Source organism: Morus notabilis, unplaced genomic scaffold (assembly GCF_000414095.1).
Source record: "Morus notabilis unplaced genomic scaffold, ASM41409v2 Scaffold1445, whole genome shotgun sequence".
Lineage (NCBI taxonomy): Eukaryota > Viridiplantae > Streptophyta > Magnoliopsida > Rosales > Moraceae > Morus > Morus notabilis.
In genome coordinates this window covers 33932-51355 of record NW_010362731.1, presented here as the reverse complement: position 1 = coordinate 51355, position 17424 = coordinate 33932, and the positions used below count along the sequence as shown (strand labels likewise).

The following is a 17424-nucleotide window of genomic DNA, read 5'->3' as shown; positions in this document are numbered from 1 at the left end:
ATATATATATATATGGGGCTTAAATGCTTTGTCAGTGGTAGTAGGTATTATTATACATCCACACACACACATATTTATAATTCGTAATGGTAGTAGTTAATTTATGCATTAAAATCCAAAAAGTAAGAAACCATTTCATAGTACTTAATCCTATTTTCAAACGAGTTAATCATTTACATTGGCCCCACCCATCAAATCTCTATACTCCAGTCAGTGAGATTTTTTTTTTGATAAAAAGAAAGAGATTTTGTTTTGATAAGATTAAAAAAAATAAATTATTGATAGTTTCTTTTTTCAACTGTTAAATATGTATAAGAAATTATCTGTTATGTAAAATTTTTTAATTTAATATAATTTTAATTAGATTTAATGATAAAAAAATTGACCCTACCAGTATGTCAATCTATTGGAGGTCTCTAAAAGGTTTTATCATACAGTATAAAAATAAATTTTAGTGGTAGACACAATTTTAAGTTGTCTTACAATAAAAAAGTACACAAATTTAACTAAATTTAATTGACGATCAGATTCCATCGTCAACAAATAAACTCTCACAATCATCTCACCACGTATCAACTCACATGTTTACAGTAATTAACAAGATGAAAACAGAAGAATAAAAATAAATAACACACGAAATTAGAGTAGTTAGCCTTAAATATTATAGGCTTTGACAACTCAAAACTTTCTCGAGAGAGAGGAGAATTTCACTATAAATTAGCTTCTTTAAAATGTGCATAACTCGGTTTACTACCAATCTACTCTTAAATAAAAATATTTAAAAAATTAAGGACAATATGCATACTTCATGATGTGCATGACAAATGATTCAATGAGATTTTTCTTCTAGTAGCTCAATAATGATGTGCATGATGTGCACAGATTGCACCTGTTTGGTGCTGTCTAACCTGTTGCAGCGTATTCCGTACATGCTGCAGCGCATTCCGTACACGCTGCAGCAGTTTTGCTGTCCAAAATTGTCTTCAAATGTGTTATAAACAGTTTAAAAAATGTATGATCTAAATTGAAAGACGTATTATAATCTCTCTAATAAATATGACTCTGATATCACGTGAAATTTATGAACCAAACAGACATCTAATAGCATTCTTTTACAAAACATGAGTTTTTATGCACCATGCAGAACTAAGGCCTACAATCTGCACTGAAAAAGCCATTTCTTTTTTTTTTTTTCTTTACCAACTAGTGTTGATGGTTGTATATTTCTATCTTCTTTCTTACCAGTTGAGAAGCTGCGAAGTAAATGTTTCCGACCAATCATTGCCAATCCAGAGACCGAAAAGGGTGCCTATCTACACAGTATTTGTCCTCTGCAACGACTCAGTAGCGACATTTGCAAGATTGTATTATGACAAAGGCGAAAACAACAAATAGATGGCAACCAAAATCCATTCCGGAACAATTTTAAGTCAAATGTGTGTTTGGTCAAAGTGGGAAAACGAACAATTCTATAACAATTTTCTCTAAAGCTACAACTAAAAGCAGAAACAACGGAAGCTTCTACTTTTGGATTCACGGTTAAATCGGATTTTGGGGTTTAATGAATTTTTCATAATACCAAAAATATCCTTAAACATTTATTCAAATACCCAAAAATATTCACGTTATCTCCTCGCTGACTTTATTGTCTTCTCCCATCACTCTCTAATTCACCAGTTGTTGGGTTTCGCCTTGCGTCACCCCGCCGTGCTTCCAGCCTCCGCTGCCGTGCCTGAGTGCCGCCCTGCCTTACAAGTCCAACCCCCATGAGCTACCCCCATCCATTTCTCTTTCAGATTTGATCTTATGCACATTTTGTCGTTTGTAACTTTTTTTTTTCTTTTTAATTTTGTTTTGTTTTTCTGTGATATGTTCTTTTGAATGAAAAAAAAAATGTTATTAAAAAAACCCTAGAGAGTTCTATAGAGAGAAAGCTAGAGAGAGGCACTTTGTAACAAGCTTAGAGGAGGAGTTTTTTGGGATCGGTGGTTTGGCTATTCGTCGAGCTGCCGGCCTCTAAAGTTTATCGAAAAGATTGCAGAGGTCACCGGCGTCTGGTTCGTACAAACAAAAATATGTATAGTCACCAAAATAGAGTTGTTCAAAGGGAAGTAATTTCTGATCTTCTACCTTAGATGTAGGACGCGTTCGCCGTGAGATTCCATTGAAACTCCGGGAATTAGATCTTGGAAGGGAGACAAGGAAGGTGGTCCAGAGCGTGTGGCAGTCGCCGCTCATTGGCGACGGCACGTGGGTTCTACGCATTGCCATGTCTCCAGTGTTTTTGTCGCTGTTTTAGGAGTTTTTCTCTGGTGCCACTCCTACTGTGTTTCACATACCTCCGACTTTGAGGGGCTTGATTTCTTGAGATCTTTATAGAGTTTTTCTTGTTTTTATGTTTTATGTTTTATTTGTGTTGTAATAAAGATGGTGTCCCTATCTGCTGGAGTGAGATGTGGTTCATCTAGAGTCGTTTTAAAGTGGTCGAACATTGTTATAGTGCCACTAGTTGGAGGAGTTTTCTCTGTTATTGGGCAATAGGTGCGTTTGTATTGTTTAATCATGTGAGTAATTCCCGGTTCTTGACTCTAGTTTTGTCTTATATCTTAGCCCTTTAATGAATTTTGAATGAAGTTATGCTATTGCCTTTTTAAAAAAAAAACATGTATTATTCTAGTTTAATCTTCTTTAATGAGGAGAAATGAATCAATTTATCAATATAATAATGAATGTTGAAAATACGAATCTGAAAATTACGATTACAACATATTTTAATAAAACTAGTTGTAAACACGCGCTCCATGCGTGCGTACTCAAATTTTTTTTTTTGATATGGAAGTCCTTTTTTTTAAAAAAATTTATAGTTTATGTTTTTTTTATTATTTTCTTAATGATTAAATCCAGTAGAAAAATATCAATAGAGCAACATTAAAAGGGAGAAAAATTCTTAATGGGGCGAATTAATTAAAAAATTATTTAGTAGTACACATGAAGAAATTTATTTAGAAAAATTGTAGATAAAATGTTTCCTAAAAACATTTTAGAATAAGATATTAAATATTATTTATTGACATATATAGTCAAAAAAGTATTTGAGATGAATTTAGTCGACTCCGAAGAGAATTTTTCTGGTTGTGAGCACAGTTCACTGAAGGAGAACGTGGTGAATGCTAGTGAGGAATCTGCTAAATTACTTTTTATAATTTTTCATATTATTTTTTTATCCATAGTCTACTATTTTAAGAAGCCATTGACTAATATTGCTTGTTTTAGTGGTGAACACGCCTTAAGTTTAGTTTGAGGGCATTCAGTTTTGTAAGAGACATTTGTTTTTTTTATTTATTTATAATTTTAAATCATAATTTATAATTTTTTATAATATTTTTTTCTCATAAAAAATACACATAAAATAAGAATAATAATTTTAAATTTATAAATTAAACGTCTCTTAATCTAACATTTGACCTACCAGGTGGCAAAAAATTTTGTGATTTTTCCTCTGGCATATCATGTCAAGTATTTTTTGTGGTAGGAAACGTAAATATCTCCGTAATTTTGGCATTACGGCATTACGACAAAGACCTAAAAAAAAAACAAAAAAAAAAGAAGTTGCGTACTTGTGGACTTGATCTTCTGTCCAAAATTGGCTGTCCCAAACTACGTCCAACCAGTAATTTTAATACACGTCATCCGAAAACTTTAAAGACTTGCGCTTCACATTTCCGTCTACCCCAACGCTAACTCCAACCTTCCTCTGCTTTATTTTTTTTGTTTTCTCTTTCCATTTTTATTGTTTCTTTTCTCTTCCTTTCTTTTTTTGATAATTTTCTCATCCTTTCTTTGTTTTCTCTTTTCTTATCCAGAATGTCTTTTGTTAATCTGATTGAACTTTTTTTTTTTAATTTGAAACTAATTATTTCACCGCAAGTCATACAAAGGAGAAAAACGACCATCATCTGTGTGGTAATGACAAGTAGATTCATTGAACCTGGACCTTCTGCAACCTAGACTAATAGACCACATCTCATCTTCCTTGAGCCTGAAACTCCAACGATCTCCAAAAAAAAAAAAAAAATCACTTTTAATTTCTCCAAACGTCAGCCATAAGCGCAACTCTTTAGGAAAGATTTAATTTATAAATTAAAATTATGAGATTAAAATTATTTTTAATTTATGTATATTTTTTATAAAAAAAATAATATAATAAATTATAAATTATAATTTAAATTATAATATGAATCTTTTTATTAAACGTCTCTTAAATTTCTCGATGACATGTCCCAAAAGTATTGGTAGGACATGGTTTGAGACAACTGATTTTTAACTGAAGATTCAAGTCCTATACTTTCTTAAAAACAGGGGAATCATTTCTATTAGTCCCATCAGATTTTCTGTTCCTCCATCAGTGAGATTTTTCTTTTTTAAAGATTTTGCAATAAAGAATGAAAATAAATTTTAGTGGTAGACAAAATTTAAAAGTGTTTGATAACGCTATGTTCATTTTATGACTTAAGTAATATTATTATGGTATTTTTTTACGTAAATTTAAATTTAATATTTTTATTAATATTTTTTTACATACACAATTTAAGTCATGATTTGAATTGTGTAAATAAACACACTCTAATTAAATTAATAAAATTTGACATCAATTTGACGGTTAAAACAACAATTTTTTTTCTTTCTTTTTTTTAACTGTAACGAAGATTTTTTTCTTTTATTAAGAAAAGTAATGAGATTTAGGACCCGTTTAGTTCGCTGATTCAAATTTTTAATTTGAGTTGAGATGTGATTTTAGGTGAAAACTTTTTACAGTAACAAAAAGGTTAGATGTAACTGTTTCTGAGAGTTTTTTACTTTAGTAAAAATAAAATTCTAAACTCGAATTGGTGAAATGAACAGTATCTTAATAGGCCCATATTATACTAATAGAGGTGTTTTAAGCCATAGAAAATGAATATGAGCGGCGTCTTATCTTATTCTCACTCTTCATCACTTGACATGGGTGAAGCTCAACTTCAAGAACTGCAACTCAGCGTTACTGGTAAGTCGGTTTGTTCATTTTGTCAATTGGGTTTTGACCTCTGTTTTCCATCTTCTTTTATTCACTTACCAACTTCAAAGGCAAGTAATTAATGTGAAAGGAATATGAACTGGGGAAGTTAGAATTTATTTTTGTCTAATTTTAAGTCTCTCCATGTTACTTTTTCCAGCTCATTTGTAATAAATATCATTAAAAAGTATCAGTCAATAATAGTATACTCATGATAGTTACAATATAGCATCACTTCACTGATTTCTCCAAGTCCTCTTATGAACCAATTCTATGAGAAGAAAACAAAATCTGAAAGTAATCTTTTCTCTATGGTAGAACAAAAATTGTTACAAAATTACTGTTTTCTACACGTATAGATGGTACCAAAAGTCAAATTAATAACCTTTCTAAGAAGTCATTTTTAAGAATCTGTACTATATAGAAGCAAACTCTTTTTTTTTTTTTTTTCCCATGTTTTACCAAAAGTCCTAAGATTTAAATCTTTTCACCAGCTCGGGAAGCTAATGAAGAAAACCGTCATGGCCATACAAATGGTTCAACCAACCAGTCAAGTATTCCTCAGCCAAGAAGAAAACTTATCAGGTGGATTCGAATCGGTATCTACGCGGTGTTTGTTCTTGCCGGTCAGTCAGTAGCAACGCTGTTGGGGAGATTGTATTATGAAAAAGGCGGAAATAGCAAATGGATGGGAACACTCGTTCAGCTTGTGGGCTTTCCAGTCCTGCTTCCCTACTATTTGTTCTCAGCAAAAAAGAATAAAAATGCTATATCAGAAAGTAACGCTAATATAATTTCTGAAGGTAGCACTAATATGATGAGTACAAAACCACCTTCTACTTTAATCCTTGCATCAATTTATACTGTTCTTGGCCTAATTATAGCTGCAGAATGCTATTTGTACTCTATGGGGATAATGTACCTTCCTGTGTCCACTTACTCACTTATATGTGCATCTCAATTAGCCTTCAATGCTTTCTTCTCCTTCTTTCTCAACTCTCAAAAGTTCACTTTTTACATCATAAATTCCCTGGTCCTCGTATATCAATCGAGAGCCGAGGATACTCCCAATATCTCGAGAGCAAAGTATGTGATCGGTTTCATTTGCACCGTCGGTGCATCAGCAGCGTTTGGATTGGTGCTCTCGTTGACACAATTATTCTTTAATAGAGTCCTGAAGAGGGAGTGTTTTTCAGTGATCACGGATGTCATAGTGGGCGAATCACTTGTTGCTAGCTTGGCAATTCTTGTAGGGCTTTTCGCAAGCGGGGAGTGGAAGGGTTTGGATGAGGAGATGAACTTGTTCGGGCTTGGGAAGGTGTCGTATGTCATGACACTAGCATGGACAGCCGTGACATGGCAGCTTTATGGCATTGGAGCTGTGGGCTTGATTCTTGAGGTGTCTTCACTCTTCTCCAACGTCATGAGCGCTTTGGGTTTGCCTATTGTCCCGATCTTTGCAGTGTTTTTCTTCCATGAGAAGATGAGCGGGATAAAGGTTATGGCAATGTTCTTGGCTATTTGGGGCTTCATTTCATATATTTATCAGAACTACCTTGATGATTATAGTTCCAAGAAAGAGAGCCAAAATGTGATGAGAGAATCTACAGCTTCGCTCCATAGAGAAAGAGAGATCAACATTTGAATCTATAAACTTCCCCAGTGCAATTGGATTTCTCTTTTTCCCAATAAGGATAGTTATATTCTTAGAACATTGCGGTCTTAAGTCAATGAAATGATATGGTTTGTGTAACTTTCATTGGCCTTCACTTTATGTCCCTTCAACTTTGTTGTCGTTTATTGTGTATTGTATTCTCTTTTTCAATACTAATTTAGCTTAATGCACATATTAAGTTGTAATTAAAATTTTAATAGCGAAAATATAAAAAAAACTTACTAAGAAATTTAAAAAGTGTATACAAAAATAATAGTCTAAGTGAAAATCTTATATGATTAAATTGATGAAACATTCTAAATTATAAGATAATAAAAAAAAGCAAGGAGATTATTCTGTTGAGAAAGTTTAGATTTGAGGTTTAGGAAATCTAAGAGAGAAGGAAAGTAAAAGATGAACAAAAAAAGAAAAATTAAGAGAATATTAGTACAAGTGACTCTCATAGACAAGTGGTGCCAAAAAAAAAAAAAAAAAGCAGAAAGAAAGAAAGGTAAAACTCGATCGTACGAGATATTCGTAGATAAATGAAGTTAAAAAAGAATGAAAGAAGAAAGTTAAAATAGATAGAAATAAAATAAAGGTAAAGAATGGAATTAGAAAGAAATGAAAAAGATTTAAAAAATGAGCGAAAAATGAAAGTAAGAAAAAAATGAGGGGAAAAATATTAAACGGTGCATATTAAACGATGAAGGGTGAATAGTATGCCTTACGGGTTATTTGCACGTATTAAATTGTAATTGATGTTTTAATAACATGTATAATGAATATAAGAAAAAATTTACTTAAAAATTTAACAAAAAAAAGGTTATTTACACATAGTCTTTAATAATAAGTTCATTATTTTTAAATCAATGTAGCAGAAATAAAGTATAGTGGGTTATAGTTTGTAAGGGATTAAATATTAAAAAATCAAATAGATCTATAAAAAGGAAAAAAAAATTAGCCTGGTTACAAATTTTAACTTTTCGTTTCATATTCTTTTCTTTTTTCAAAACTTGTTTTTTTATTACTTTATCATTTTAAAACTATTATATATCATTATTCTGTTAGTTTCATTCTGAAAATAGATAGTTATTAACTACGCAGTTAAAACTGTATATTTCATTAACCAAATAAAATTTTTGATTTAGTTTTTCGGTTCAAAGAAATTTAAAAGCATAGAGACACATACCCACAAACACAAAAAACTTAATACTCATGGAAGTAATAAATAGTGAAACGATAAAATAATTCGATACACAACTAATTATGATTGAAGTCATGATCATAAGTAAAGAGATTAATTCAGTGAGGATTGTTGAGAATGGATGTTTTAGAAATATATAAGAGAGTGATAAAGTTCAAATGTAGAGAAATGAAAGAGGAATAAAAACGATAAGAGAGTATTGGAGGTAAGAGACTATACTAAATAAATAATGAAGCCAAAAGGAAATAGAAGAAAAAATAAAGAAGTGAAAAAGGAAAAAAAAGTAGAAAGTAAAAAATGATGAAGTTAAAAAGAAATAAATATTTAAGTGTTTAGGCTAACAAACTATAGCAGATGGAGAAAAAAAAAGAAAAAAAAAAGTAATGCAAGCAAAAAAAGAAAAAAGGTTAAAAAAATTAGTAAAAGAGAAGAAAAGAAAGAAAGGAAAGAAGTAAGAAAAAAAAAAAAAAAAGAAAAAAAGAAATAAAAAAAAAAAAAAAACACTTTTGATAATTCAAACGGTGCGTTTTGGACTACCCAAACACACAGTAAGCATATGTTTCTACTCTTTTATATATAGTAGAAATAGTATTTGATGGTATTTTTCTTCCAACTCTTTTGTTCCATTCCTTTCTTCTTTTACATTTTGCTCTTTTTTTAATAATATAATTGTTCTTTTTCTCATCGCTTCTCTATTGTTCTTGTTTTAAATTTTGTTGCCGTATCATTTTGTCATCGTTCTCATTTGGTTATCGTATGCTTAGAGTTGACAATTCAGGTAGCGATGCGACGATACGACTCGAAATCTACACGAAATTATCATAAATAGGTTTGGGTCAAAATCAAGTCGAACCCATGAAACACGATTAAATTGTGTATCGTTTTCAGGTTGACCTGCCGTAACTCATTTATTAAACGTGTCATATTTAAGTAACACGAATACGCAACACAATTACAACCTGTTTGCTACCTATGTTTGCATATATATATATATATATATTTAAAAAAAAAACAAGTTGAGAAATAGGTTGACACGACTTTATTGTCACTCATTTTATAAGCGGGTTATTAAAAACAGGTGGACACGACACTATTATGACATGTTTAATAAATGAGTTAGTCATGTCATGTTGTGTCAACATGCCAATATATAGATCGTGTTTGAGTTTTGTATTTTGACATGAATAATAATTGGGTCGTGTTTGTGTCAAGTCTTACCGTGTCAACTGAGGGGGTCAACACGACACGAACACGATACGGCAACACGAATTGCTACCCCTACGTATACCCTGGCAATTATTATTTCTGCAGATGGTTTTCCTTTATTATTTTTTTCTTTTTTATTCAATTTGTATTCATTTCATATTTTTGGTCTTGAAGCAGTGTTTTTTCTTAAAAAAAAAATACTTATATTCAAACAAAAATAGATAAACAAAAAGCATAATACAAGGCTAATGACTAGATAGAGAGATGGACGTACACATGAGGCTCGAGAACGAGAGATAACTTTGGCACACTAAGATCAAGCACATCTAAGGCTCTATTTAAAAAAACTCTTCCCATCAAAATAAGCTTCCGAGTACTGGAGGGACAAAACACCAACCCCGACTCAGAGGGGACATCAGTATCACGACACAAATAATATTCTAACTTGACCAAATAATCCACACCGTCGGAGAAACACTCAACCGAGCGGGAGACATAGCCAACACCGGAGGTGGGAAAACCACCTCCGTTATTACAATAAAAAACAAATAAAACGTGGTGAGAACAACATCGCCATACCTTTATTACATTCCAAAGCACAAAGCAAAGCAAAAAGAAAATCCAAAGCATTGTTGCCGCAAGCCTCCAACAACGACGCAGTCGGCGAGAAGACCACGGGGGAAGGAAGAAGACTTTGAGAGTCAAGCAGCAAAGCCTCCGAAAAGAGACCATTAAATAGTAACGAATGATTCACCATCGCCAACTTTCGAAGACGGTATCACCCTTGCCAAAGGAAGCCCCCCATTGCTAAGATCAAATCTCTGAAAGGATCCAGTCACCCAACGTCGGTGTAAAAAAAACACCTCCTAAACGTCCGGTCTTGAAACCATGGTTCATTTGGCCTGCTGTCGCTTCTTTCAAATTTTTGTCCTTTCTTGTTTTTATTCCTTTATTCAATATGCTTGTCATTTCTTATATTTTTTTAATCTTGTGTTTGTAATTGTTTTCTCATTTGCCATTATTCAAGTGCTATTTATTTGCTTCTTCATCCTTCACCATGTTGCCATTTAGTGCTTAGTGCGGTCCATAATTTACCGTTGGTTTCGCTTTCTTGTCATTTGATTACGTGTTGTCGTTTTAATCTTTGGTGTCGTTTCCCTTGGTTGATCTTTAATTATATTTCTTCCGTAGGTTTTGAGCCGAAGAGGTAAGCATATTTTATCTTTCATTTAATCATATTTCTTCCGTTTTGTCCTCTGTTTCCTTTTCTTTCCTTTATCTTGATTTCTGTGTTTGTGTCGTGAGTGTGTATTCAAAAGTTCTCCTTTAGAGTTTAGCTTATTAAATTTGGAGTGCAATTGGCTTTTGTTTCTTTCATTCTCTTCATTTGGTTTATATAAGGAGGAAAAAAAAAAAAAACTTTGTTTTATTAGTTAAGCTGTTGTCCGTTTCCGTTTTCATTTTTTTAATACTTTTGTCTATTAGTTTGTTTAGTTTCCTTAACATACATTTCTCTCTCTTTGATAGTTGTCGGTTTCCATATCTTTTATTAAAAAAAATATCTTCGTTGTTTTTTTTTTTTTTGGTTTATTTTCTAATCTTATTTTTATAGTATAATTCTAGATCTTTCCCTTTTTAGTTTTTGGAATTACTTGATTTGACTCTTGTTTTTTTTAGATTAAGATTTTATTATATTTCCTTTTTGGTATTTTCTTTTTTTATCATTAATTTGTCTCCTTAAGCGTTGATTTTCTTTAATTACTTATTTTATTTTACTTGTATACTTTTAATTAATTCTTAGAATTATGATCAGGTTTGATTAGTTTGACTAATTTAGAATACCTAATTTAGGTTTCATAATTTGGTACTTTTGACTCTAAGAATAGTTTCATTAATTTTAGATTCCATTTCATAACACATTCAATAAAATTTAAATTCTTCCAAAATTAATTTTGAGAATAATTGTGTAGTTATGTGGAAAAGTATGCTCTTGGAGAGTTCTGTTTAAGAGTTTGGATCAAGGAAGCCTAATGCCACTAGTCTTTTCTGAAAATGTTGTTCTGTCTAAGGAGTATGGTTTTTAAGGAGGACTTGCCCCACCAATCTTTTCTAGGAGCACCATTTAGTGACAAATATTCATGATAGCCACATAGTTAATTACGGAGCTAATTTTGTCAAAAAAAAAAAGAAAATACGCATAGGTTTATGCATTAGTATAGAGACGAACTAGGAAGATTCGCTCGATATCCAGCTAGAAACCCCTAGTGATCTTGTCCGACTCATCTGTCTTTGCACTCATAGTTCAAAATAGCACTTCAAAACTTGTTCACAATGACCAAGCACGAGGAAGTTCAACAGAGGAAGTTGAATGATTGCATGAGCCTGACGCGCACGACCACCTTCATGCATCAGACGAAGCAATTGAGTACCTGAATGAGTTAGTCGAGAAAGCCTACACATGGAGCAGGCCGAGTGCTACTGAAAGCACTGTAGGTCCCATCCAGCTGGAGTCTATCATTTGAAGGAAGAGGACAGGCTTAAAGCCCAAGTTGAAACCAAGCAAATCGAGGCCATCAAACCCAAAGAGAATAGAGGAATCCACATTTTAGTATACGAAATTATGTAACTAAATTTTATTAAAATAAAAGAAATTAATGATAGAGAACTTTTATATTCTTCCCACAGTATCCCCAAATTATAAACTATTGCTATATTGATATTTATAACAAAATTCTAATTTCCACCTTTTAATGATTATTCTACAAAATTATATTGAGATATGATAAATTTTCTTTGTTGCTTGTTGTGACAATGGGTTTTTTTAATTTTTTTTCATATCACCTTTATATCTTTTTTTCTAATCATTTTCTTTTCTTAAGACAAATTATGTCACTCTTTTTCTTTTTTCTTTTCTGTTGTCACATTAATATTTTTTTAGAATTTATAAATATAAAATTCCTTATCAGTTAGCAGCTTAGGGGTTCAATGATGTAGGCAATCAATTTGGTTGGAAGAAGGTCTGAGTGGCGCATCTCCTAATTTGATTTGATTGATTCTAATAGAGCTGCAATGAATCCCTCATTGAACTTAAAAAAAAAAAAAAAAAAAAAAAAAAAAAAAACCGCTTCTTGTAGAGAGAGATAAACGATAATATTAAAATAAAAGTAAAATGATCAAGAAATAATAATAGTATAAAATTAGTTAAGGGTAATTTGGGAATAATTGGGGTGTTTAAAAAGTAAATTTAATCATCTAAAAATTAAGGAGGTATTTAGTTAGCACAGAGTGTGGAGAGTAAAAAATAAGATGGGAATAAAACCACCATTTTTATAAATGGATCCAACACAAATTACTGAAGTACCACCGAATAAAATTATTCAAAGATTTTCAAAAAGGTAAGAAAGTCACCACCCAAGTAACAAGAAGTGTCGCAAAAAATGGTCGTGCATTGGCCTAAACAGTGCTTGGACTGATCAGGGCGGTAGGAAATGCACGGCGAGGTTGAGGCTCGCTCGCCTGTGCGGGGCACAGCGCTTTGGGCTGGTGGTCAGTGGCGATCAAAGATCAGGACAAGTGGGTTGCACTCTATCTTGAGCCACTTGTAATGCTTACCCAATGCAATTCGGTGCGTAGGCATGGCGATAGATCCCAATTCTATGATTAATATGAAATCATGTCAACACAAGAATAATGACTCAAACTTACCCCAATCACAAAAGTATTAGTTAAGGAATTTTCTATCTTTTATATCCTAATAATAGGACTTGCTAAAACACAAGGCACCAAAACATGCACCACATCTCTACTATTTACAGTGAAAACTCGCCTTATAAGGTAATTATCTGAGGCGATTACTGAACTGATTTTCTCGGTGAATGAGACAGACAAACGCCTGAGTCGGTTAATACTAACATATCTAAATTTGAATTTTATTCCTAATGTGATTATATCTACTAATTGTAATTCTTATCTCTTGGGCGATCTTGTAACCTCTTATCTCGAATTTATCGTGTAAATTAGCCAAAATTTAATGTCACTATTCTTATCCATATTTGAATTTTAAATAAATACTTCTTCTCGGTCATATCCTTATGATCTCGTAGAGATTAGTGATGGAACTTCGGGCCGGCGGGCTGCCCGAAGCCCGAATTTTTTCAGGCTCGGGCGGGCAGGCCCATATGCCGGCCCGTCCAAGGTGGAAATTTGGGCTCGGGCAGCCTGAATTTTGAGACCACGCCGGAGCCCGCCGCCGTGTAGGTGTTGTCGACCGCCGTCCGCCGGAGTTTTTTTTGAATTTTTCCGGCCATGCCCGACTGCCCGACCTGCTCGAAGCCTGAACTGCCCGAAAAAACGTTCAAAAATCCGACCGTTGTGTCTGACCCGAAAATAAGCCTGAAAACCCGAATTTTGTCCGAAAGCCCGAGTTACCCGAAAACCCATCCAACGGCTACTTTTTTGCCCGTTGCTGCCCGAATACGCCCGAAACCCGCCCAAACCTGACCCGCCGAACCTAACTAGCCGTTGCACATTGATTTTTTTTGAAAAAAAAAAATCAATTTTTTAACTCAAAAATTTCCCTATAAATACTCCCCATCCTCCACACATTTTTCTCACTCAAACTCTCTCAATCCCTCTCAATTTCTCTCAATCTCTCTCAACTTCTCTTAATCTTTCTCGATCTCTCAAATCTCTTTCAAAATTTTTTCAAAAACTATCACATTATCCTAAAGCTCTCTCTCTCAAATCGCTCTTATTTTTTTTTTATAATGGATCCTTTTGGTTATAGTGGTATTCCCGTTAATGCCCAACACAACATGGAAGAAGGGCAATTTCCCACTAATTAATTTGTTACGCATGAATCTACTAATCCGAGCCCCGGTGGACGTACTGGAGATCGTGGTCGCAATGGTGGTGGGCGTGGAGAAGCGGTGAGTGCCAGTGTGACTACGTTTGCAAGTGTTGCAACCTCTACGAGGAAATGCAAGCGCACCTCGACAGTTTGGGATCACTTCGACATAATTGATGAGATTGACAATGAAGGTAACACTAAACATATAGCTCAGTTTAAATATTGTTTATCTAAATTACAAGGTGACACTATTCACGGCACCACACACTTGAGAAGACACTCTGAAAGGTGTCTTCAAAAGCTTAGCCAATCCGGCGGATCCGAACTCCACCAAACACGTGAAGAATACTTGAGGAACGCCGGAATGCATTACAAAGGGATATTGTTGAAGCCTTGGTTTGCATTAAGAATTGAGATCGGGCCGATCGACGTCTACAAGATACAATTTCGCCGGCAAGCCAAGAATGAAATGATGAATTTAATCGATTAACATTTAATTTTGACGAATCTTTAGCTTCAAATTAAATTGTAAATTTGTAATTTGTAAATATGTATTTATCTTTGATATTGTATTTGTAATTGTATAACTTTGTAAGTTTGTAAAATTTGTAATTCGTCACAAAATGATTGCACTCTTTTTTCCTTGCCAAGTTTTTATCCCAATTGGGTTTTTCTTGTTAAGGTTTTTAACGAGGCAGTCATGAATTACAAATTTTAAAATTAATAAAGAAATAATTTTTTTATATAGTTCGTGTGTTCATTTCAAACTTCAAATTGTAATTTATATATATAAATTTTAACACAAAATAACTTAATATTAAAAAAAAAAATTTAAAAAATTCAGGCTACTCAAGCGGGCTCGGGCAGCCCGGCCGGGCTCGGGCGGCCTAATACATGTCCGCGGCCCGTTCAAGGTGAAATTCAGGCTCGGGCGGGCGGCCTGAATTTTTCGAGCGGGTCGGGCTAAGGCAAAAACTCATTTTTTTCGGGCGGTCGCGGGGGGCCCGGCCAAAGTTCCAGCACTAGTAGAGATCTTGGACTTATCTAGTTCGATTCACTATCAACACCCACCATAGAAAGCTCTTTATATTTTTAGCCACAATCCAAAATCAGCTATTGATCACCACCATGTTTTATTACATTGATGGAAAAATTGTCATATTATAATAGCCACTGGAATTGACCTTGGTCCAGCCAACTTATCATACATTTCGGATGTGTTCGGCAGCCTTAAAAACTCAAAAAAAGGTAACTCGAGTTACAACTTTATTCAAATTCATGTTCTTTTAAGTTTGAACTCGAGTTTGGGAATAAAACTCGAGTTCAAGTTTTCCCTTCAACTCGAGTTCAGAAACTCGAACTCAAATTAATGAACAATATTTTTTCTATTATTAAAAATGCTATAACTTTTTCATTTTAATCCTAATTGAGATGATTTTTTTTCTATGCGTTGACAACGAAAAGACGAATACAACCCCACCCATATACCCTATTATAATTTTTCATCACCATTGAATTTTTATTAAAATACTATATAAATACAAATTCAAGTTTTGACTTACTCAAATGCAAACTCAAAAAGATTTTTATCTCAAACCATAACTCAAATATACACAACAAAACACAAACTCAAGTTACAATTTCAACTCAAATTATAACTCAAACTCAACTTAAGATCTTTACTCAAGAATACCAACTCAAAAATGCAAAAGAACAACCCCTTCGTTTTCATAGTATATAAAACATGATCGTTTCGTGATTGTTGACCACAGGTTCTCATCTTTGAAAATGAAATCTTAATTTTCCTTTTTTGGCTAATCATGTTAAAAAGCATGATTATTAGCTTACTATTCCTAATGTGAATTCTTATGTCATGACTTCAAAGACAATACCGCGATTATTGGGATATAAATAAAGATTTAACTTAATTAAACTGGAGTAATTAAGAAAAATCCATAAAAATAAAGTAAAATATTCAAATACCAAAATAAATATTAAAATATATTGCTCCGTAATCTTTCTTTTATAAACAATATTTAAAACAATCCATAAAGTTTAAATAATACAACTATTAGACAATGTCGACTAATACAACTTATATACAGAAATACAATACATATCAGAATTAAAACTATACATCCGAAACAAACGTATCACTTCGAATCTCGATCTTTTAATCCATTAGCATCCACTTGTCATACTGTAAATCTAAACCGCTAACTCTGAAGGAGGGTTTAAAACATTAAAAATAGAAAAAAAAGGTGAGCGAAAGGCCCAATAGGATATAATTTATAAAAATTGAATAGATAATGAAAATACAGGCCCGAAAGAATCATTCAGAACCAAACAACCTTTTTACTGAAAGGTAAATAAACTTAAACTCCAGATTTCAGGCAATCAGCAAGTAATTTAATGATAAATTACTTACGATCAATGCAAGACCAAACACCACCGGACTGGCTCGTACGGGTTTCAAATTCTGCCGCCAAGGATACGATCTTCATATCCTGATATCTAGGTCATCAGCGGCTTTACCGGTTCTTAAAATATTTTATTTTAAAGAATATATGTTAAAACCTTAATTCCGTTCATTATGAGCTCAATAGCATATTTCATGTTATTTCTAAACATGTTTTGCCTTTAAAACATTTTCATATGCCAAAATACTTTAAAATAAGGCTAACAAGGATATGGACATGAATATTTTACTTCTGGATAATTTAGTTTACTGATAACTTGACGTTGTCTAACTGTCTATTCTTGAAGCTCCATGGCTCTCTCTAAATTTCTCAAAATTCATTCGATTTGCCTCGATCTGTGTGCACGGTACTGGTAGACTTTTCAACGGAGTAGAATTGGTGTAAACGGAGGTCATTGTTATGTTCAACACATCGAAACGAGTCAAGATATGGTCTTGGGTTGACGAACGAAGGTCGAGAGGCTGCTGAACAGAAGCTCATTGAAATCCGGCCACCGGCGGCAGTGGCAGCGGCGGCGGAGACTCCCCGAGAGTTTTTCCATGGCGGACTTAGGTCCTACCCCCCCTAAATTGACCTTTCTGAGTTCAATGGTGCGGTCAACTTCACCAAATTCGGCCTCTAACTGCTCAGATCGAACTCAAAAGCATCGACAAAATTCGGCAACTTTGATCTTAATTCTCTGACTATGGAATCTCAAAATTGGTTGAGGGCTTTCATTAACCATGATCTTCTGAGCATTTAGACAATAAAATTATGATGATCTAATGGTTAGATCGTTGGAACCGCCCTATAACACGACAACAACGACGGCGAGCTCGAATCTCCGGCAATAGGCGGTGGAACCTCAAAATTAAGTTGGGGCTTTTGGTCAACGTCCCGTTCTGAGTCTAACGAGCCCAATGGTGTCGCTCATGACGGCCGGAAAGGCATAGTTCGGCGAGGGGTGGCGCGGCCGAATTTCGTAGCTCCGGCGAG

The 17424-nt window shown here is 33.6% G+C and overlaps 1 protein-coding gene across 2 annotated transcripts; it reads left to right on the top strand.

Annotated features, from left to right (window-relative positions):
* The first annotated feature begins 5001 nt into the window (after positions 1-5001).
* LOC21393918 (purine permease 21) lies at positions 5002-6709 on the top strand. Of its 2 annotated transcripts, none has more exons than XM_010102672.2 (2): positions 5002-5044; positions 5548-6709. In XM_010102672.2, exons 1-2 carry the CDS (start codon positions 5002-5004, stop codon positions 6696-6698), a joined length of 1194 nt encoding a protein of 397 aa, XP_010100974.2. In that variant the 3' UTR covers positions 6699-6709. The 2 variants fall into 2 exon arrangements, with proteins under 2 accessions (XP_010100974.2, XP_024024353.1); XM_024168585.1 differs by having other exon boundaries at positions 5002-5056.
* Positions 6710-17424: the final 10715 nt, after the last annotated feature.

Coding starts and splice junctions, on each gene's coding strand:
- LOC21393918 (XM_024168585.1), top strand. CDS start 5,002: ATGGGTGAAGCTCAACTTCAAGAACTGCAACTCAGCGTTACTGGTAAG. Junction 5,057..5,547: donor CGTTACTGGTAAGTCGGTTT/GTTCATTTTGTC, acceptor TCTTTTCACCAG/CTCGGGAAGCTAATGAAGAA.